The sequence below is a fragment of the Megalops cyprinoides genome, chromosome 6, assembly GCF_013368585.1.
Source record: "Megalops cyprinoides isolate fMegCyp1 chromosome 6, fMegCyp1.pri, whole genome shotgun sequence".
Classification (NCBI taxonomy): Eukaryota; Metazoa; Chordata; class Actinopteri; order Elopiformes; family Megalopidae; genus Megalops; species Megalops cyprinoides.
In genome coordinates, this window is record NC_050588.1 from 28,527,228 (window position 1) to 28,550,161 (window position 22,934).

At 43.6% G+C, this 22,934-nt stretch overlaps 1 protein-coding gene and 1 non-coding gene across 2 annotated transcripts in view; one reads left to right on the plus strand and one right to left on the minus strand.

Moving 5' to 3' along the window:
* Window positions 1–2,073: 2,073 nt before the first annotated feature.
* arhgef3 (Rho guanine nucleotide exchange factor (GEF) 3) overlaps window positions 2,074–22,934 on the plus strand; it is a 45,720-nt gene continuing 24,859 nt past the window's right edge. Inside the window, exons 1-2 of the mRNA XM_036531325.1 lie at window positions 2,074–2,313; window positions 6,298–6,360. Coding sequence (XP_036387218.1) covers window positions 2,281–2,313; window positions 6,298–6,360 — 96 coding nt within the window. The 5' untranslated portion in view covers window positions 2,074–2,280. The remainder of the gene's footprint in view (window positions 2,314–6,297; window positions 6,361–22,934) is intronic.
* trnag-ucc lies at window positions 11,472–11,543 on the minus strand. The gene has a single exon. It is a non-coding gene; the product is annotated as a tRNA-Gly (tRNA).

Here is a 22,934-nt window from a genome sequence, read left to right on the forward strand (position 1 = left end):
ATAAAGAAGGTGTTCTGGGGTTCAGCTTTGTGTTTTTCTTGTATCCAGGAAATGCCTCACGGAAGTCACTTTGTTTCCAGGAAATGTGATTCACAGGGGCTTCCTAGCTTCCTGTTCTCACAAGCAAACTCTAAAACCAAAAACATTGTACTTACACCGTTAATGAACCATGACGCTTTTCAGCTTTTCCAAAAGAGGTTGTAATGGATGTACAGGGAAAGTACTGTTAAATACATCAATTTAATATTAGCCAGTAGATATATTTATAGAAATATTAATTAATAAGTGCATAAATTATTCATAGTTCATGAATCAGATGAATGATTAATTATGCCAGTTGTACAGCTGTTAAACCTTAAGACCTCAGTTTTAAATGGTATTTTTTGAACATCTAGAGTAACATTTCCTTGCACACATGACCTAGGGTTAACTTCCTTTGATTGCGCTTGTTGTGCTTTTTATGTTTTTTGATAATGGTAAGATTGTTCAAGTTCAAATCCTCTATGAATGTCAAAAAAGGAAGTCATATGGTTCTTACAGTTGTTAAATATTGTAGAAAATGCATTAATTGGTCATTTGTGTGCCTCAACACAAAAAATAGCTTGAATCAGTCTGTATGTGTTAAACTGGACACTCGCTGTATTTGTAATAAACAGTTACGCTAAGTTCCTTTGTCTCATGGTGAATAGCCATAAAGAGTTTTGGGTCTAAGGAGAATGTTTCTCCCTTTGCTGTTACTGATGGGAAGAAAATGGATGCTCAGAAAAAAACTTCTGAGCTTTTCTGGTTCCCATTTGGTTAAAATTCCATGGGTACCATTCCATAACCATTTCTTATAGTACAACAATATGTGACCTCCACAGTCTGCAGGAAAGCTGTGTTTTAACAACCTTATCAACTGTACAGTTTCTTTATACAAGAAAATGAGGAGCCAACAGTGAAATGAAATGACCTGAGACTGCGAGAGGCTTCTCCTTAGGTTAATGTAGATGGTAGTTACTAAAGCATAAACAAAAAGCTTTAGAGTGATTCGTGACTGCTTGATTTTAAAATCTATGTTAACGCTGAGCTGACAATATCTAATGCTGTGTATTGCTGTAGCAGCCTGTTTCCAGTCTCCACAGCATGGCTGCAGTGCCGTGCAAAGCTTGGCACTTGTAGTAGAACTGTTCTTCTCTACACATGGCTGCTTTCACCTCATAAATATCAGCCTCACTGTTTGCTGCACCTAAATTGCCTTACATTATAGGGGGTTGGGATTAGACCAAGGTTCACCTGGTTTTGAAAATCCCATATCTCGTCATTTATTTTTTGAGGGATTTTATCACCTTTGCCTGTCCAAAACTGTTTATTTTACTTAGATAATGTGAGCATTTTTTTTTGTAGTCAGGCCTCGGTGGCAGAACAGTATTCTGTATCACTCCTGCATATACAGTATTTCCCTACACTTGACTGAATTACACTCTTGGTTAGAGATTATCCCTCATACGCTTGCTGCAGACAGTATCTCCCGGCTATGTAATTAAGGCTGCCATTAGTCTGAGCAGACGATGGCATGTCCTTTTTCGTCTGGTTATAAATGTTTCTGTCGTCATAGCCATCTCCCGTAAGCGTCCTCCACATCATTTTTCCCACAGGCCGATTTAACTGGTGATGGATGACAGCTACGCTATCGTAAGACCTGTCCGTAGAATGATGACTTTTCAGAACAGAAATGACGTTCTGCGTTTGTGCCTTTGGAATAACCCTCACGAAACGTGCAGCTGTGGCGGACTTTGCGCTCTCGAAGCAAGCGGCCTCCCAAGTTCTCAAAGTTCAGTATTGACATCAAGCGCAGCTAACAGAGCCCATTGTGGGTGATGTTATCTGGAGAGAGAGAGAGAGAGAGCGGCAGAACTTCTCTCTGGAAAGGGGAACGCCTCAGCTCCAGCACACACACACTCTCTCTCACACACACACACACACACACATACACGCAAGCACACTCTCTCTCTCTCTCTCTCTCTCTCGCTCACACACACACACACACACACAAACATATACACTCCAGACAACAAAAAAAAGCGAGGCTGTCTGAGACAGCAGCCCCAGTATAGCTGCAGCTGAGTTTCCCCTGCACATCCTGTTGTGGAGCAGCGCGGCTGCAGTCAGGACCCGCCGCCCGCTCCTTCCCAGGCCCCTGTGAGCGAGGACAGGGCCCGGCTCTGAGACGCTGTCCCCCCTCCCCACGTAGCGGAAAGAAAGACACTGACGCGAGCGGGAACGTCCCAGCGGTCCCTGATGATGGGGTGCTGCCTCTTCGTGCACCACAGGGTGAGTGAGGAGCAGAGGGGGCTGCGCTCGGGCAGGGGGGGCAGCGTCACGGCTGGAGGTCCAAGTCGCATGCGTGCGGTTACGTCTGCGTCTGTGTGTCTCTCAGAGGAGCTCTGTCCGTGTCCCTTGGGCCAGTCGTATTTGGAACTGGAGGTTGCTCAATTGTTGGTGTCTTTACTCTATTGATTAGGTGTTGTTTTAAGAGTGGCAAAAAAAGGTGTTGAGCTTTTCCAGTCTGAGATGATGAAAGGATATTGACTGGTGGCATTTTGTGTGTTGTGTGTTTCACAATTACTTAAGAAGCTTATGTCTTAAGACTGAACCGCCCTTTGCACCATGGCAGGGACTGAGCAAAGGATGAGCAAAGACCGTTTGCTGGCTGTAGTGAGCTTTATTGATCTTTTCATCAGGATTCGCATCTAATGAAAAGCATAAACTTAAATGCTAGTGCAAATAAGTTAATGTAACATTAGCTGGCCAATAAATTGGTAAATTAAGGTTACGCAATCATGTAATCATTTTCTTTAATGCAGTTTGCGTGCAGCGCTTGTGACAGAATTACTTAATAGTCTTATGGACTTGTGTGCGAAACTTGGTGGGATGGAAAAAGTCCATCTCAGTACATCATTTTTTGTCTGAATTTATTTTACAGTTTTTACCATAGTCTCCCATTGCTGCTTCTGCATACCCTGGACAGGTCTTCCCTCTCCTGTAAACAGTAGAAGCACAGGGTATTGTCATGGTTTCTTATATAGGGTTCATTAAACACACTGGCTGTCTGTTCCACAATTTAAACAGTGGTATTAATTATAATATAGCGTAATTATGATGCATTATCTGCGTATGCATATGTGATAGTTTTATTTATGCAATCAGCTATGAAGCAATGTTGAAACATTGCTATGAAACATGTTATGTTATGTTTTTTCCTGTTTGAGGGTAGCATTCAATTAACACTTAATGCAGTCTCTTACACAGTTGTCATAAAATTCTACTGTGCGTTCATGTTAATATGTCAACTCTGCAAAAAATAGCTGCCAGTACATTTTTGGTTAATTATCATGAGTTACTGAAAGGAGAGCAGGACAATAGTGTATTTGTGCATAACTGAACATTTTAATGGTTATTACTGGTGGCGTATTTGTGTGTGTGTGTGTGTGTGTGTGTTTATATAATTCCTCTTCTGCTCGGGTCTTCCTCCTTACAGCTTCTGAGAACTACATGTGTTGCTAACAAAGGTGTCTGTTTACTTTGTGTAGTATGGCAAACATGCTTATTTCCTCAGTCCTGGAGACTGAAAAGTAGCATCAGTATTCAGTCCTGACTTAGGTAGCTATTTGGACAGTGGAGTAAAGGCACCATCTGCTCTCTGTCAGTGGTGAAAGATTCAGGTCACCTATAGTTCTGAACAGGAAGTGGTACGCTGGCATGCGGCTGCACCTGCTGAAGATCACTCCTTCTCGTTGCAGAGATCAGCTCAGTGAAACCAAAAATCAGTTACAATGCTCAGCTTTGCAGTGTGAAACCACACTGAGAGAAACCTCTTCTCACTTAAAATGTATTAATATTGTTTCATTTCTTCTCACAGTATTGTGTTCATCTGTGTCTGCAATTAAGGCTTCAGTTGCATTTTCCCTTGAACTTCATGTTGCTATAAAAACAATGACTATTTTCCTTTCTCAGAAGTAAGCTATTGTCGGTGTCTGGCTGAACCACATGGGGGTTGGTGCAGATGTGTTTGTAGGAAGTGTGATCTCCTTAAGATATGCAGGTGTATCTGCCTGTTCCCTTTAATCCCCAAGACTCAATTCATTAAAACTCAAAACACAATACTTCCTCAAAAACACAAGATAGAATACAAAAAAAGGCTGGCCTCCTGTGAAATATGCTGTTAAGGGTGTCAGTATTTGAGGGCATCAGCAGAGGGTTCCATTGTCCAGTGATGTAATTTGTGAATTAGACCACATCCTCAGAGCATTATGGGAAGTGGCCATGTTTGTTTTAAGTGGAAGCCTGTCATTAGACTTAATTTCCCACAGTTCTTGTTGATTGAAGTGTCTCCCATGGCCTAGGTACTGGCGTCATTGCATTTGCATTCATGTATCGCAGGTCCCATTGCCATTATCACTGAGTAGAGCAATCATTTTCGTAAAGAGGAGAAACAATTGAGTTTGTGATGCGCAAGCCGCCGTGCATGCTGCACACGCATACATACGTCAGTGCTCTTGAACTCCTCACCTGCATTTAGGACGTTTGCACCTGAGGGAAAACCTGGGGAGTGTCCCAGTTACTATTGGTGAGTCAGCCTCAAGAGCGCACCCAGGGGTGTCTGGGACAGAGAGGTGGAGCTCTGTGACGGACTGCATGGATTTCTGCCATCGCCTCTCTCTGTGCACTACAGCACAGTCCAGATGCCGGTACTCCTCACCTTCCCTTCCACGCCATTAATCTCCCAGCAAAGCAACGGCAGAGATGGCTATCTGTATGATATGAGTCACCTCTGAATCCCTCTCTGGTTTCACTCTGAGTGAGCTTAGGCAGAGGCGTCGACTCCCAAAGCTGTAGTGGCATGCAGATCATGCTGTTGCCTCCACCTCTTGTCTCCAATAGTGGGTGAATTCTGCCCCATCGGGGGAAGACACACAAAGACCCACACAACGCTCACTGGGAACAGTGGTTGTCATGGAAAATAAGCATACTCATAGAAAGAATTGCTTGCTGAAACCCATGCATGGACTAAATTTGCAAGTAAAGAAAAACAGCGGATGGTATCAATTTAGATAAACTGGTCTATTAAGTGCCCTTAATAGCAGTAATGTTTGTCTAAACCACAGGGGAGAAACCTAAGCCATTAAAAGCTCCAGTGATTGGTCATTAATCTTGCAGGGGGAAATTAACTCACTGTACACTAAGACTTTGATTAGGTCTGGAACTCAGACATATTCAGTAGATTATCCAGACCCTGGGTCTTTTTGTGAGCCTCCAATGAGACCAAAGAGATATACATGCCAATTTTAAGTTTCGGTAGCCTTTTTTTTTAGCCTCAAGCAAACAGTAATAAAATTTTGAAGATGATGTTGTACCCCAGAATTTACATTAAGGAATGTTTTGGACAACAAACATTCATAACCAGGATGGAAGTCCTGTTTTTTCCTTCCCACAGAGTTTATACATTATTATTCCACACCACCTCTCTCTGACTCCTTTTCTGTGTGTGTGTGTGTGTGTGTGTGTGTGTGTGATTGTGTATAAGACAGAGAGAGTGTGTGTGGGTGTATGCAGATGTGGTTAATATATTCATCTTGTCATTCTTTGTTTTACAAGTACTTGTTTGTTTCTATGCTGGAATGTTAACCATTGTGCAACAAACTGAGCTTATACCAATAAAAATGAGCTTCAGCTTTTGAATAATAATGTAATAAAATTAGTGTGGCGTTTGCACAGCAAACACAGCTCAACATCACCAGTTTGGGAGCGGTCAAGCAAGGCCACTGAGTGACATTAGTGTGACCTGCTGTTCACTTTGCTAAAAAAAGAAAATCAATGTTTGCGGCCTCACATCGCTTGATTTCTTTCAGGCCTCTGCTGGCCCGTTTCAACAATGTTATCTAGTAGCGGAATGTTATTGAGAAAGTAAGAGGCTGAAAATATCTAGGAGCTATTGAACCGACAGATAAAAACACACAACTCTGGCCGGTTGAGGATTGTACGGTCGTGCCAAAAAACGATCAGCGAGAGAAGAATGTCTGCTCAGTCCACACTATGCTTAATCACGCTGGAAGTCTTGGAAACGCTCCCCGTGTGTTGACATATTCTGCACGCTTTTAAAATGAATGTGTTGGCCAGCATTCTCCATATTGCCTTGCAGGTACCTGCGCTTCTTGGGAATCTTACTGAGGGCTCTTGAGTGAAAAGGCCGCCAGCAGCTGTTTAACACAGAAAGGTGTTTGACTCGCACTGAGCTCTTTCTCTGTGTGTTTGCAGAAGAAACGGAAACAGAGGAGAAGGGATGCCGACTCCCTCAGCCTGTGCAGCCTGGACATCAATGTAAGTACAGCTCCATCACTGGGCTTCATCTCCTTCTGGACGCTCACCTGTGGACAGATGCTTGCACATTTCCTCCGATTTAACATTTTGGGTCACGGGCGCAGAATTCTGCCCGAGTGTCTTATAAACAGGCTTAATTGCTTTCCAAAGTGTCTTTAAAGGCAGGTGAAGGCATCGGGTTTTTAATATAAAACGCTTCAATACCCACAATAGTTTGTGCTTGGCTGTCAATAGCAATTTACAGCAATTTATAGAAATTTACAATGTGAAGCATTTGGAAATTGCTGAAAGTTATGAGCAAATTATTTGCAGGTTACCTAAAGAGTTCAAACTGGTACAAAATCATCATCTTTTAGATTGAGTCCCAGGTTTGTGTTTATAGTATTTATAACAATGCGTAATATGATTGCCTTTGTGTGGTACATATACACAGAACCCCTTCCAATTCAAGTCAAATAGGCAATAGGCAAATTAAATCTGTTATTTTCTGTTCAGTTCTAATCTAACTGCAGACTATATTTCCTCAGTTCAGGCCCTACCTTATATGCTCTACACACCAAAAAAAAAAAAAAAAAAACACAGGAAATGGCTGTTTCAGACATGACATCTCGGATAAACAACCGGTTTTTTTCCTCCATCAGCTCCGTTTGTTATTTTTAACGTTTTGAGTCCCATCCAATCCCAGCGCCGCTGCTGATTGCTGTTTATCAGCCAATGGGCTGTAGTGCGAGATGGACAAGAGAGGCTGATGATGGAGCGCCTTCGCCTTGCACAGCCTTTATTAGGACACACACACGGACTCCAATTTTTCTAAAGGTCAGGCAATTTACATGGCTATTTCCCTCCCCGCTCCGAAGCTGCCGTGTTCCCACACTAAATGGTAGATGCAATTTCCAGATATTAATAGAGCCATCTTTTTTTTCATTTTGTTTTTTTGCCTTTTTTTTTTTTTTGAGAAGTTCAGAATCCTGGTTATTCATTGCTTTGCCTATGGACACCTAACCAGTCAATCAGAGTGCTGTTCTCAGCTGAACAGAGAATCTTATAGCTTTATTTTACTGTGAGGATTTGACTTGAGGAGAATGTCTTTCGCTTAAGTCTTTTGGTCTCTGAGTTTGAACGCGTCTCGTTGCAACACTGGCAGGACACCCCCCACCTCCAACCTTTTTTTAAGGCAGTAGTCTATGGGCGGCTTCTGGAAGTGGTTGGCAGGAAACTGTTTTTTTTTTTTTTTTAAACAATAACGAGGAGGACACCACTGTTTAAATCTGAAGTAATATACACCCAGTTTTCACCAGAATGTCCCTCGGTGTAAATGAGCAGGTAAACAAGCTGTAGATAAGGGCAGCTGCTAAGCCATGGAGCAGATGGGTTCAATAAATGGACCAGGGCTAAGAGGTGGGATTCATGATGATGCGTAGAGGATTAATGGTGTAGGATATTGCTCCATTAAACTTGGAGCAGAGAACCCCCCCCCCCCCCCCCCCCCCCACTAACACATTCTCATCTGGCCCATTTAAGTCTTAGACGGCAACAGCTGCATCTTTGTAATTGATAAACTGGAAAGGACAGGCATTCCGTTCCTGTGATGTATGACGTAGGACATGCAGGTTTATTTATGCATGTACATCACAGACCATACTATAAGGCAGTCCTTTCTTACATGAAATTGCTCATGGCTTACATTTCTCCACTATAGTCATCCTCCTACAGCAATTCCATTTTAATATAGACCCAGAGTCGGTCTAACTGCAGTGTGCTCTGCCCCTGAGGAGTAAAAGCCAGTGCTTCGTTTTTTAATGACTTGCACAATATTGCATTTGCCTGCTGCTAAAATAAACACAGTTGTATTAGTATAGTAAAAAGTTTAGATTTCTGAATTTAGTTATTCAATGAACAACATGCATTGTGGTTTAGAAAGAATCCTGGCTGCAGTCTCCTAATCTTGGATCCCAACAAGAGCATTATGGTAAGGGAACACTGTGTTTACTGTGTGTTTTTACAACCTTTTTTAGTTTTAATTTCCTTTCGGTGCATTCCAGTCTAACTTAATTCTGTGCAGCAAGAGTATACATTAATTACATATCCGCTTTATCACAACATTACCAAGAGGCTGGAATGCATGCCAAAAATGAAAATGTTTGTGCGATATTTTTAGCACTGTGCACAGTGCACAGACAGAACTGGCAGTACAAGCACTGTACAACCAAGTACTATCTGCTGTTTGGTCAACAATGACCAACTGAGATCTCAAATATTTGTACAAAAAAAGACAAAAACTACTAAATGAAGAAGCTTATTCAGGAGCCTGACTATTGAATGACAACTTTTTCTCCAAAATTACTACCTTATGGACAGAACTCTCCTCTACATAATAACAGCTGGGGGGGAAGGTTCAGCCTTACCCTAATAAAATGTTATGTGTCTCAAAGTAAACAACCTAACAATGGAGATGCTGAAATTAGGAATCTGAAGGTGGAAGCTGAACATTATGATATTTACATTCCCATATCTCTGTGTACACTTCTATGCCCAATGGGTTTAAGAGGAAAGCTACCAGAAGATAGACCAGGTCTGATGTCAAGCGAGTGTTCCCAGTGACAATAGCTTATGAGTGTTGAACTCCCAGCATGCCTGGACAGAAACACTGTGGAATCTGCTTCAGGACTTCTTCACCCAAGTGTTTCGGCAGCATGAGGCCGATGGTGTGAAAGGCAGGATCAGAGCTGCTCTGAGTGACAGAAAGGAGAGGGACAGTGATGGATGGATGCTTCATCACTGGGGTCTGGAAATGATGGGTGTTGGGGCTCAGGTCTGTCGTGCATTTGTACAGTATCTGAATGAGACAATAGTACACTAGTACACTCTGATGTCACTGGCCATTGTTCATGCTGGACTTCGCCCTCACTTAGCAGATGACTCAAATGGCCAGATTAGTCAGACTAAAATATTCTTTTTTCTATTTGTCTCATTGTGGTTGCAAGCCATTGTTTGTTCTGGGGTTTTCAACGGGGTCATTTTTTGTCATTGGTTTCGCTGGGATTTGATATTTCCTCATGTTATTCTGAGCCAAATGAGGAAAGGGCTGCACACTCATAGTCCTTTATGAGAATACCTTTGAAGACATTTGTACACTGACCCAATTTCACTCAGTCAACCACATCTGTGCCAGGTTCAGGCTGGGGTGTTCGGTATGTTAGCATTTGTTTCCTTTTGTCTGAGTCTTCTCACCCAGTTTGATATGTTCAAACATTTTGGGCTGATGTTGTTCAAAGTCAAGGCAAACTTGAAAGGATGGACGATTTTGCTTTCCTTTGCCTTTGCTTTTCCTTTACTAGTTCTGGTCCAATAATGAAAATTGAAAACTAAAATTCAAGGCAGTAGTTGTGGTTCTCAATTTCAAAGTAAGGGCAGTTGCACACACAATTCTTATTTTTAAAAATTGAATTTTAGTAACTTTATGTTGGTACAGATGTAAGGACTAGTGTTTGAAACAGACAAGAAGCAAAACTGAAATATAAACTACACCTCCTCCCAAGCATTTACGCAACTTTGGTTTAATGTTTACCGTTTTAAATAAATGTTTTTCATTCAGTTCATTAGTAAATTGTGTAAATAATATACTAAGGTGTAAGTAATGAAAATCATGAATGTGAGTGCATTCCTGTTGTTACATTACAGCGTATATCTTGCTGCCACACCAGTTGCTTTGTTCTGGTCTGGAACTCTGTCCTCAGAAAGGGCTTTGAGCCAGCAGTTAACATCTGCCCAGACAATGGTTTGATTATTGAAATAAAGCTTTTGAGTGGTTATTGGTTACTCCCACAAATGTATAAGATGAGATAAGACAAGAGGGTTCAGGGCTCCAGACTGCGACCATTTTTGTAGACAGTGTGACTAAATTTTATAACTAGGCGTTTCAGTGCGACTTGCAAATATGCCCCCCATTATTTTTTTTAAATCATCGTTGTATACAGGGCTCCAGACTGCGACCAAAAGACCATTTTTTGAGAGTGTGCGAGTTAAACTTTCTCATGGTCACATTAGTGCGAGTGCATGATGATCATTAGGCTGTTTTGGTGCCCTTCCGGCATTGGGTACTGCCTTAGCCATTGTGGTTGAAAGTAGTACTTTTTCTTCTTCACTGGCTCAGTCGGTCTCTCCCTGCCTGCACTTTCATCATCAGGTGATGGAATGCGCAAAGCAATCCATTTAGCTGTTCCAAAGATGAAGTGGTCTGTAGCTGATTATTTTAACCCTTTCGCAAGTAACTTATTTTATGCTATGTAGTGCGTGTGTTACGTTACATGGTTCGTTATATTTTCATTAGCGTTATTAAGTTTCTCATAGTTTTCACCACAGCATTTGCTATATTATGTTAAATTGCTGTTTCCTCCAAGCTAAAATTAGCTAGAATTTTTCAGATCTCGTATTCTAATCGCACTGGTTTTAGCATACGCGCTAAATGGCTAATCACACCAGTGTGACCACATGCACGAAAGGGTTAAAAACGAAATGAAGAGAGAGGAGGAGGCTTTTGGAAAGGGAGAGCCATTGAGAGGTCCACACTCAGTCACAACTGATGATGAGAGTGCAGGTGCAGGCAGGGAGAGACCGACTGAGCCAGTGAAGAAGAAAAAGTAGCAAATATCAAGTCTCGAGTCACTGTCTTTACATCAATGCAAAACTAGAGTATGCAAATTAAGACAACTATTCATCAGCATGCAAGGTCATACCATGCTGTACGAAAAAAAAAAGGTGCAACCAAATCATGTGCTGGTGCGACCAACTGAGAAAGTTGGTAGCATCAGTGCTACCAGTGGAAAAGTTAGTCTGGAGCTCTGGGGTTGTATTGTCATTGTCCAGGACAACAAAATTACAGTTGCTACCCCGTGTCTGACAGGACAACATACAACACGACCTTAAAATCAACAAGAATGTATGCAAAATGTATAAAATATGAGGAGTGTATTAAAAAAAATCTGTGCATTTACAGGAACAATCATCAAGAGTATGTAGAAATGTCCATGTAATACACTTGAAATTGTAATATAATTGTAATGTACTCCACAACTGTTACCCTAAAATCTCTGTTGCACGCATAAATTGCTTGCGTTGGCCGGGAATCGAACCCGGGTCAACTGCTTGGAAGGCAGCTATGCTAACCACTATACCACCAACGCTGCACATAAGTATCAGTTTAGAAAACAATGAAAAAAGACTATGAGACTTTATGACTATAAAATGCATATAAAAATAAACATAAATATAACCACTATATAACTGTACAATGCCTGACTAGAGACTTTCTAATGAAAAATGTATTTTGCCCCTTGCTGTCATAGAGTCTTACTTTGATTTTGCTTTCATCATGGCCTTGTTGTTGGTGCAATGTGCCTTACACTGTTTAAATGTCCTTTTCCAAAATTCCACAAGTTTTATTCCAGAATCTGCTTACATTTTCCTGTTAGAGGACATTGTGTCAGTGTGTAAGCACATTTACATTTATTGCTAGCTGCTTCGTGGAAATGATCCGTTTTGCTGCAGGGCTGGCCCTCATATTAACCTTGTTTAATTACAAGAAGAGGGGTCAGTTAATGGCATCCCCTGCTATTAGCCGGACTGTCTGCTGATGGGAAAATAGGAGCTAGAGAAACCAGGGACGTACACCCCACCCTTCCCTCCCCGGCCCCCTGATATTTAATTTTTCTGCCCACTCAGCAAAGTCCTATTGACAGCTTCACATGGGAGAGCCATGTGACCTGCAGCCTTCCCCAGCATCATGCAGTGAACATGCGAGCGTGGGTACAGTAAGGAGTGGGTCAGAGTCTGGGTGCGGAAGGCCTGGCTGTGGGACTGTGTAGGGAGCAGAGCAGGGGCGGGAGAGAGGAGACACGTGCCTACTTGGCGTCTGTTCAGTTTTGTGAGTGACCAGCCTGGATGGAGGAGGGGGGGGGGGGGGGGCGGCTGTAGCAACAGGGGCTGGCATGGGTGTGGGCAAGGGGCGCTGAAATGGCAGCTAGTGCTATTGTGTTTCATGTCACTGAACGTTTGTTCCCCGTTATGAGAAAAACAAGGTATCGATTGCTATCAAGGGCAAAACATGTCGGCAGCCGGCAAGTTGCGTGACGCCTTTAAAGAGTGCTTGTACTGAGCCAATTAGTGTTCCCTCCAGCACAGTACTTGTTTTTAGTTATGAGGTTGCATCTGTTGCATCTGTAGGACACTTAATGAGAGTGGAAATAGCAAACCCTGAATCCATATGGTATTCCATTTCAGTCCAAATGAATATGAGCTCTTCAGAAACATGCTGCTTCTTGAGTACCATTGGAATTGCCTTTGATCTGTGATAAACACAATAGGTTCATTACTCAGTTTCATTTTTTTTTCCTTCGTCATCTGAAGTTGACAAATTACTTGTCAAAAAAAGAAAATACTAACTTTACAAAGAGAAATGCAATAGCACTCATCATTCAATTTTTTGCTGTAGTGATTTTGCTACTTCTCAATCTTTGATGTACTAGCTTAAATTGGAATTCAGACCGACCAGACACGTAGCAAAGCGAATATAAAACATAGACCAAACAAGCTACATCCTGCTGTGTTTAATATTTGAAGACAACTTTTGAAAACGGATGAGAAAAAGAAGCATATTCAGGATACTGAGCACGAGGTGAGCAATTTTCAGGTTTAAGCTTGCTTCATGTTTTAGAGGTAAGAGCCTCTATGACAGTTGTGCTTTGCTAACAAATGGATTAACAAGGAAGGCAATTAGAGTAAAAGAATTATAAAGCAGGGATGCAGCATGTCTTGTTCCTGTGGAGGTCATGGCCACCAGCTCTAGTCCACCCCCACCCCCACCCCAGCTAGCCAGCAGCTGGACAGGGTCTCCCGTTCTCTCTTTCACATGTCTGTAAAATGTCTGTGCCCCGAAGCTGTCCATCTGTCCTGCGCCAGTGAGCCCTGAGCAGGCGGGCCACACAGCACCTGCGGGCTTCCACCTGCGACACCTTTACCGCAGCCCTGGAGTTCACCTTGGAGATGTGCACGGTGTGTGTGTGTGTGTGTGTGTGTGAGAGACTGTGCAGCCAAGCAGATGGACTGGCTGGAGGTCATGCAGCAGCTGCTCCGGAAGCCAGCGTCTGTCCTGCAGGAGAGACAGAGAGAGGCGAAAATGCAAACCTCACAGATCCCAGGCACCCCTCGGTTTACCACCACCGGAAAAACAATATTTTATTCACTTGCAGAATATCGCTCCCTTTTGTGGTTCTTGTTCTCGTCCAGTACAGCATCCGTGTCTCCATAGTTGATGTGTCGCCTAATATTGAATGAAGCGCCTGACACATCATCTTTGAGAGCAACCTGTCTTGTCCTTCAAAGGAGTCTTATTTTGTCTTGTCCTTTCTCTTTTTGGGGCGAACTGATCCACATCCTGTGACCCCAAGGTCTGCAGACACCTGTGGGATTGCTGGCCAAGATTTTAGCTGAGTCGTTTGAGGAAATCTCTGAATTCCGGCGTGGGAATTGATTTAACCTGAATTATAAGACTTAAATGGGGTTGTTATTAGAGTAGCAGTAAAGTGGATCTGGCTACTTCTGACATGCACATGCCAGGTCGGTGAAAAGACTTTACCAACACGGAAACAATGCTAATGACTAAATGTTTGTAGAGCAGTCCATAAGCTAGTGTGAAAGTTCAGAAACATTACTGTTGGGTGTTTTTGCAGGGTGAAAATTGTTGTGTCAGACACTCACAGCTGTGGGTAAATACTAGATGTGGTTTGGGAGGAGGTGTAGTTTATCTTTCAGCTTTGCTTCTTGCCTGTTTCAAACACTAGTCCTTACATCTGTACCATCATAATGTATTGTGTACTCAGTATATCACATAGTGTTAGCATAATCTTTGTGCCAACAAAATGTCTGCCATCAGTGGATTAAAATGTCACAAATAGGCTGACTGCACAGTTGGGAAAATACTGTTGAAGTGGATTGAAACTTTAGCCCCAAATTCAGTGGCAAGGACTACATAGTTTTGAGTGTGGGAGGTGATGATTTTTTCACCTTTCTGCTATCCTACGGCTGTGTAACCGTATCCTTGCTAGGGAATGGCCTCTCTCACCCAGGTGAGATTATCTGTCTACATTTGTATTTAACAGGGTTATTGTTGGCCCTCTCAGACGTGTTGAAGGACACAGGGGGATGATGAGTAAAGAGCTTAACACTTGAGCAAGAAACAACAGACCAGGGTCCTAACCACACAAACAACTATCCAGACAAGATACTTCAACCCAGCAATAACAACAGAAACGGCATTAAAAGGAAGTGTGACATTTTAAAAGCAATGTAGGCCAAATCAGTGATTGATTGATTGTTTATTTATTTATTATTTTAATTTTTGTTTAGGGAATTTGTTCTTGTTCCAATTAAAATGGGTCTCCACCTACATTTTTCCAGTTGCATTTTACAAATGCAGAGAGCTGTATCTAACTCTGAATGTGCAATGTAATGTAATGAGCCTGTCTCATTCACTCAGTCCCATACCCATGGCTCCCAAACCAAAAAGGATATAATTTATTTATTCTAGCCTGCCTATTCAAACCTGATTTTGCCATGTGACAAAGGGGTGTGTGTATGTTTAATTTCCATGTAACTTTCTATGCAACCTTAAAATGGCTGAACCTTAAAGCACCGTATTCAAAATCCATCAACTATCCTATCAACTTTGTATGTCTAGCTGTTGTATGCCTGATGTCCTTGTACACTTCATGATTTCTGTTGCAAAGAAAAGCAGAGCAGTTTGGCCTAGTGGTCTATGCTGGAAGAGCCTGGATTTCAGTAGTTTCAGTAGTTACTGTCACCAGCCATCACGTGGACTACAGCTGAGCCAAAGGGAAAGGGAACTTGAGCAGGGCACTGCGGGCGCTCCTGTAAACAGGCTTGTTTTAATAAAAAGCACAGATTTCTCACCCCTGATATGAGTTGCTGTGAAAGAGGTGCTGAAAAGGACCCCCCCCCTCCCAGAACCTCTCAGGTTTCCTGCCGTTTGGCCCGGCCAGCGTTGTGTACGGGACAGGAAGGCGGGCGGACACCTGGCCAAGAACGAGCCCCGGTCACCGGGGAGGCACGCGCTCATCTCGTGCTGCCCCTCACAGCCGCTGCCTCAGCAGGGTCCGCCCTGGGGCTCCCCGGCGCTGATTGACGAGCCCCAAACGTGAGCTGGCAGGCTGCCCTCCGTAGGACCCTGCCCGGGTTAGTGCTGACGGACGGGGATATCGCACCTTGACCTCCACACATCGCAAAGCTCTCACAGTCATCACTCTGGGATTGGTGGATGTACCTGGTTGGGGGGGGTCAGGTGTCACAAGTGAACGGGCAGAACTTTCCATCCAGTTCAGAATGATAGTGGAAATAAGGCAACTTCCATTGATTGCCCGTAGAGGTTATGAGGTAACGTGATAAACAGCCTCAAGTGATACATTTGCAGAGTGGCTCCTTCAGTTTTTTTGTGTGAGATGTTGGGTAGAATTGATGGGACAAATTTAGCATTCTATCAATGGTTCTTTTGCCCCCACAGGTGAACTTGCAATTCACTCCACAATTTTAAAATCTGACTCTTGGTTGAAAAGCCTATCATGCTAGCTGTTAAATTTCATGAGACAGTGTTTCCCTGTCTTCAGGTAATATAAATAAAAATTAACTTTTACAGTCTAAAAAACATCCCTGAGAACAGTTCCACAGGGATGTTTTCAGCAACCACTTTCACAAGTCAGCTAGTTGGAGAGACCGAAATGACACTCAGGATCATATAATTGAATCTCAGATGTTGGTAAGCTTTAAAAAAAAATTTTCAGACCTCTGAAACAACAGCACCTCTATTTTTAGTACTAAAACGGAACTGAAAATTAAAGAGATCGGTTGGTATTGTAGTGACGGTTGCCTGCCTGTCAGCATGTCTATTCCTGGACAGGTGGGTCAAGGGTTTTCTTCCTGTGTTCTGCAGGCAGAGAATGGTGCGTTGGGCTATCCTTCCTGACAAGGAAGCCTGAAATTAGACCAGAGATGGCATTTTATAAATAAACTTGGCCATGAGCCTCTCCCGTGAGGCAACAATGAAAAGCTGGACAGTGTGTGAGCGTCCATCTCATTACACTACCACGTGTGCTGCACTTTTTTTAAGGTAACCATAGGGATCACAGCGGATAACAGAGCTAGTTTGCCTTGGGGTTAGCGTAATTCATTGTGGACTGAATGGGATTTGAATGGTAGTCCTTTGGGAAATGTTTCAAGGAGGGTTCTGCCCTGTTTGTGCTGGGGTCCCTGTAAGATGCGCTGCCTGTATCAGTGAGACTGAATATATGAGGAGGTGCTGATCAGGGCATGATGGGTCCAGGAGCGCAGCTATGTCTGAGGTGCCCATCTCCATGTTGGACACAGCACATGGATAGGGGCCATGCCGCTGGGGGCCTGTGCTGGCTGTTGCGCGTCTCGGTCAACCCAGGGTCAGGAGGAGCTGTGTGCACCTTGTTCCTAGCCCAGGTCCCTGAGCAGATTGGAAATTGCAGGTTATAAAAGCCTGTGTCTGCCGGTGCTGGGCAGCATTCCTGGGCCTAGCGTGCGAGGGTGAGGGATTCTCGGCTGCCTTGCTCATCGTGCCCCGAGGGAACAGATGGCTCTCCTCAGTGTAAACACTACAGGGCCTGTTGCGGCAGGAGGAGGAGGAGGAGGAGGAGGAGGGAGGGCTTGTGTCTGGGCCCAGTCACTGGAGAACTCAGACGCCCCGAAACAGCTCAGCAACGGTTTCTCTCAAACCAGTCAGAATGATGGTAAATGGGCGTGGATGCTAACATCACCAACAAAACTGCTGTCTGGCCTTCAGATGTGAAGTGTGCACGCTGTCAAATCGTCCTCAGGGCTAACTTTTTTTATTTTGGAGCCTTCTGAAAGCTCTCTGAGCTGCAGCTCTACAGGTTATTAAAGCATTGCCTTTTGATGCATCTGTAGCAGCATCATAGGCTTAGAACTGAGTGGCATAAACAGATAGGAGTAAAGAGACAGTCTTATCTATACTCATGGGTCTGTCTGAGAACTGCTTAACTTCACAAGCCAAATGTGGACACCCTACTGATGCAAAGATGGCCGCCCGCCCCCCACATTTAATCTGTGATGCTTTTTTAAATGTTCTGAATTCTTCATCTGTAGCATCTCCCTACCAGTTTGAGGTTACACATGCTTTTATTTCATTGTAAACAATTTTTTTTCGTTTCAGAAGGAGATGAAAGAGGATTTAGAGTAAACAATGTTTTTTTGGAATGGGCTTCACTAGCGTTTGCGTGCTCCTGTCTCCGCCTGTCTCTCTCCCCTCCCCTGTCCCGGTGGGAAGGAGGCCACTGTTTGATAGCACACTGCAGTAAAGGCACCACTGCTGTTAAATGTTGGGCTTTGAAGGCCACTTTACAAAGCTGAACCTTATCAACAAACGGTAACCCTGACCCCCCCCCTACCCTCACACTGCCCCAAAAACTAGGACTACACCCCCCACCCCCTCATTTCTCTTCTTCTCTTTCTGTGGAGAGAGGGATGGACCAGCACATGTGCCCTATCTTCCTGAAACTGATGTATATATTTTTATATCAGATGAGACCCCCATTGTTTACGTATCAAAGAGAATGAGGGCACACCTTAATGTGAGATCGATTATGTTTTTATCCCAAATATATACCAATTTGGTGCACAGGAAGAACTTGAAAGAGTGGGCGGTTGGAGCTTGCCATTTCTAAAGGCCTTTCAACCAGAAGAGTAACCTTTGGCGTGAAGTGCGAACAGTCATTCGGAAATTCATTTTTTCTTTCCTAAATGCTTCAAATTACAGTGCTGTGGCCAAGGTGTTCAGTAGCGTGGCCTAAAAAAAGTTTTGGGAAGTGGAATAATCTAAGAGTAATTAAAATTACATTAGAGGAGAGGAAAGATCCGCTTTCGTTTGTTGGAGTGATTTCTTTCCTTCCTAATTTTGCATTTCATATTTCTTCTGAAATGGCCTGTGCATGTCTCAACAGTAAAGGCCACAGGAACTCTTTTAGGAATTGAGAATGAAAATGGCTGATAATCCTATAAATTCAGCATTTGCAATTTGATGAAATACAAAATGAGGATTTTTGTGGGTTCTTTATCTGCTTGATGATTAGCAGCCTTTTTCAGCCTGACAACAGGGCTATAATTTACGTTCTATGTTTAGGAGATTGAAGTTCAAGAGAAAATTGAGCACTTACATAATATACGCATAGATTTCCAATCAGGAGGAAAGGAAAAAAGTTGTCTGTAGTGCACATCTGAGCTTTGAAAAGCGGGAAGCATTAGGGCTTTATTTCCAACATCAAAGGGATCTTTGGCCCTCCCGTCTCCCTTTTAAAGTAACGTAATACCTTCGTCATCTGGTGCGCTTTGCTCTTTGGCAGCTAAAGGTTATGTCTCCTCTGCATCAGGTAGGAGTAGCTGTTCTTCCATTCTATTAGACTAGATCCCTTCTACTGTCTTTGAAAGCCACTCTCGGAGCTCAACAGAGTATAATGGGAGAGGTGTTGTGCTGTTCAGCCGAGTTCCCCCTTCACTTTGCGCTTCCTTATTCATATTCAGAGGTAGATTATCAGAAAGGGTATCAAGTGCTTTGTCCTGAGGGTGCCCCACTGTGACATTAAAAAGCGCTTCAGCGCAGTGCATAGTCAGTCAGAGGCGCGCTGAAGCGAGCCTGAGCCTTTCTCTGTCCTTTACAGAGAATTGAAGGGCAGGCTGGTGACAAAGATGAGGTCTTTGGATAGAAGAGCAGGTAGGATGATGGCAGCTGGAGCTGTCCTATATTGGTCCGTCACCATGGACACCAGCGGAGGCGAAGAAGCTGTTCCTTTGCAGCAGGGAGATCTGTGCCGTTTCATATGACAGACACAAGACAAAGCATTGGTTGTAAACCACCCAGTCCCTACTTCCCATGTTGCACTGCAAGATATCCCTCAGCTATCAGCATCCATTTTGTTTCCTGTAGCAAGTTCAGCCCCTGTGTAGTGTGGCCCATGGCCTGTGTATGGGTTTTTTTTTTGTTTGTTGTTGTTGCCTCAACAGCAAGGCCCTGTTCTAGGTTGAGACAGAAGATGTATGTCAGTCCTGTGACATACGGTTGTGTAACACTTGAGTCCACTCCAGCACTGATTTTAGTGCAGATGAGCATTTAGAAGTGGAGCAGATAATGTAGACAATGAGGTCCCTGTTCTAAGGTTTGCGTTCATCAAGTGTGTGTATGCGGGTGTGCGCGCGTCATGGGGGGGGGTTGTACCTATGCTGGGAGCTGTCTTAACTCTGAATGCTGAGTTGGTGTCTCTTCCCCAAAAGAAGTCTGTGGTGTCGTCCAATACACATTTAACAGCCACTTCAGACACAAGCTCTACTGCAGCTAATACGGGGCTGGTTTTGTCTGTGTTTGATAGTTGTTGCGTGATGCTATCTCTGTCAGGGTTGTGTTCTGTTTAATCCTCCTTGGAATGACACCCTCCCCCTCCCCGCCCTTGCCCAACAGTGAACAGCTGTGAGGAGGTGTTACAAAATTAACCCACCTCAAAATAACTACAAACACTGGGGTCTGATTCATCTGACTGAGTTTATCAGAGTTATTGCTTTTAGCCTTATTATTGTCTGTGAGAATATATTTCCTGTCTTTGAAGGAAATGAGGTTTCGTAGATATGGAAAAATTCAATCATTATGTAAGAGGGTGTTTTTAATGAAATTATGTGCGGTAGGCACAATCATCGGCTGACATCACAGATAAAGAAAATCTGCTGTTTTCCGTATGGAAAGGGGCCTACTCTAAAATCAGCCTACTCTACACAACACCGACATTCTACAGATGGAAGGATTGCCATGAGTGACTTCATGTTTAAACTCTTGTGAGTGAATGAATGAATGAATTAATGAATACATGTAACGTAATAAATGCATGTAATGTAACGCTATGAATATGCACAGGAGTGCAGAGGTTATATCTTCAATTTGGTTTCCGGTGTGGGTTCTATCTCATATCCTTGCTCTGTAATTTTTACATCATCAAGGGACTTAAGAGTAGTTTATTTCTTTCTTCTTCAGTGAAACAGCAACAGACACTTCTCTAAAAGAAAATCAGTCTTATTTCCATATGGGGAGGTGGAAAAAACTTCGTTTATTCATTGTAACTGTGCTGCAGGTTGACAGGGCATAGGGCCTACTGCTGTATTCTGAGGAGAGTACCCTACCACATAACGTCAGAATTCTCCAGCCGAGGTATCCAGGCCTGTATTGGGGTTGAGCTCTGGTTTTCCTAATGGGCTTCCTTTCCACCAGGCACTTGCACCTGGATTTCACAATGACTCATCATTGCTGTATTTTACAGTGGGCCGTATACAGTAAGCCTCTTTGAAAACTTTGTGTGTGATCCCCAGCTAAAAGGGGTTGTCTGCGGGCCCAGCTGAGTCAAAGCAGAGACAGAGCCTCACTTGGTGATGTTGGAGGCCATAGTGGATAAGAAATGGTGCCGTGAATAAACAGAGGAAGTTCAGGAGTGGAGCTTAATCGGTCAGCTCTGTAGAAAAGTAGGACAGGGTTCAATAAGTGTCATTACCAAAAAGCACTTGAAAGCAAGGTTGTAGGGGTCACTTGGGGGAGGGGGGGGGGGGGGAGAGAGAGAAGGGACCTCTGGGTTTTTATTGCCGTGCTAACATTAAACAGGCCGCCACCACAGCGATGTTATGGCCTTGCTGTTATCACATTAGGCAAGGTCTGACAGAGACCTTAATTCACAGCCTTGTTCAAATCTTACGCTCCTAATCTATGAGGTGTCTGCCCTTCTAATGGCATTTGTTTTTGGCATTAGTCTGAACCTGGCATTTTAAGACTGTTGATGGACTCGTCGTAATGGATGTCTGCATGCTTAAAGAAGCCCTTTGGGAAATACCACACACCAGTCTACTGCAGGTTGGGCCAGTTCACTGTAGGATTTTCTGGTGTGCTCTGTGACATTACTACCAGGCATGTGAAAGTCGGGCAAAGGGCGCAGTGTTAAACCGGATCACATGCTCAGGCTTGTTGACGTTGTTGATAGTAATGCAAAGGTTGGCTGATTGACTGTAAATTGCCCCCTGATTGAATTAACTGTGAGCATAAGAGAGGGATGATCTGCAGGCAAATCGTGCATCTGTTGAGATGCAAAAGAGGCAGGTCATTGGAATTCCCGGGGTACCGGTGGGAGGTCCACATTGTCTGGCTAATGCCCTGTTTAACACCTGCAGCTACGACAGGCCTGCCCCAAACGTGCAAAATGAAATCGCGTCGTTTTAACATTTTAAGTGGCTACTGAAGCTGACAAACTGAAAAGGTGTGGTAACACCTTCCTTCTGTTCACACCCTCCCCCGGTGTGGGCTTCACCTGCTCTAAAGCTGTGATTAGCATGTGCGTACATGTGTGTCACCAATGACCAGTCTCCTCAGCAGGCCCTCCAACGTGGCCGAAACACACAGCCCCTACACCTTCGGGCTCATATCAATCCTCTGCAAGCATGCTGATATGCCTCTGTTTCTGTTGATTTATAAATGAATAGTTTTCCATATATCACACCATATATATTACATTACATTGTTGTCATTTAGCAGACGATCTTAGCAACTTACAGCAACTTACAGTTTTTACATGTTATAAATTTATACAGCTGGATATTTAATGAAGCAGTTGTGGGCTAAGTACCTTACCCAAGGGTGCAACAGCAGTGCCCCAGCAGGGAATCAAACCGGCAACCTTTTCAACCCCACTGTGTTACACTGCCACCATATATATATATTTCACTTTACAATACAGAGGACCTGAGCACTGTTTGCCAATTGTGATGTCAATTTCATCAGCAGTACTGCAGTTCTTAGCCTATATTGTGTAAATGTACCCTAACCCTACTACTGGGAATGTGGATGAGGGCTTGAACAGGAGCTCAAACCACAGTTCCATTCACAGATGAAATGTGTGGTAAAAGTCTGCAAAGGCTGGAGTAGTTGTCATTTCCTGTGCAAACAGAGCACCATTGGGGTTTGAAAGGAGAGCACACACAGCCCAATAAGAAAGGCGAAAAGATAAAGCTGTAATCTGATAGGCAGAGAATGCTGCCTGAGTGTGCAGGATGCCTCTAATTTGCATCCTGATGTGGGGGTTTTTTCTGTCTTCCTGTGCCTCACAAGACAAATGTTCATGTACTCACACACACACACACACACACGCACACACACACACACAGTGTTGCCACTGCAAAACCAGGCTGCATCAGCCGCATAGCCACCCACCTTCCCTCCCTCCCCTGCCTAACCATAACCCTCTAATTAAATCTCCCTGCCACCATCAGGCTAGTGCATGAAGGAAGTCTGGCTGATTGCTTCACTTCGCCCCCCAGGCTTATGCATAATTTAATATTACCGACATGCCCAAGAGTGAGCGCTTTGTGGGCCCACCTGTCAGAGAGTCTGCCTGCGCACTGACCAGGTGAGCCCGGGGTATGCTGCAGTACAGTCTGCAGTCTGA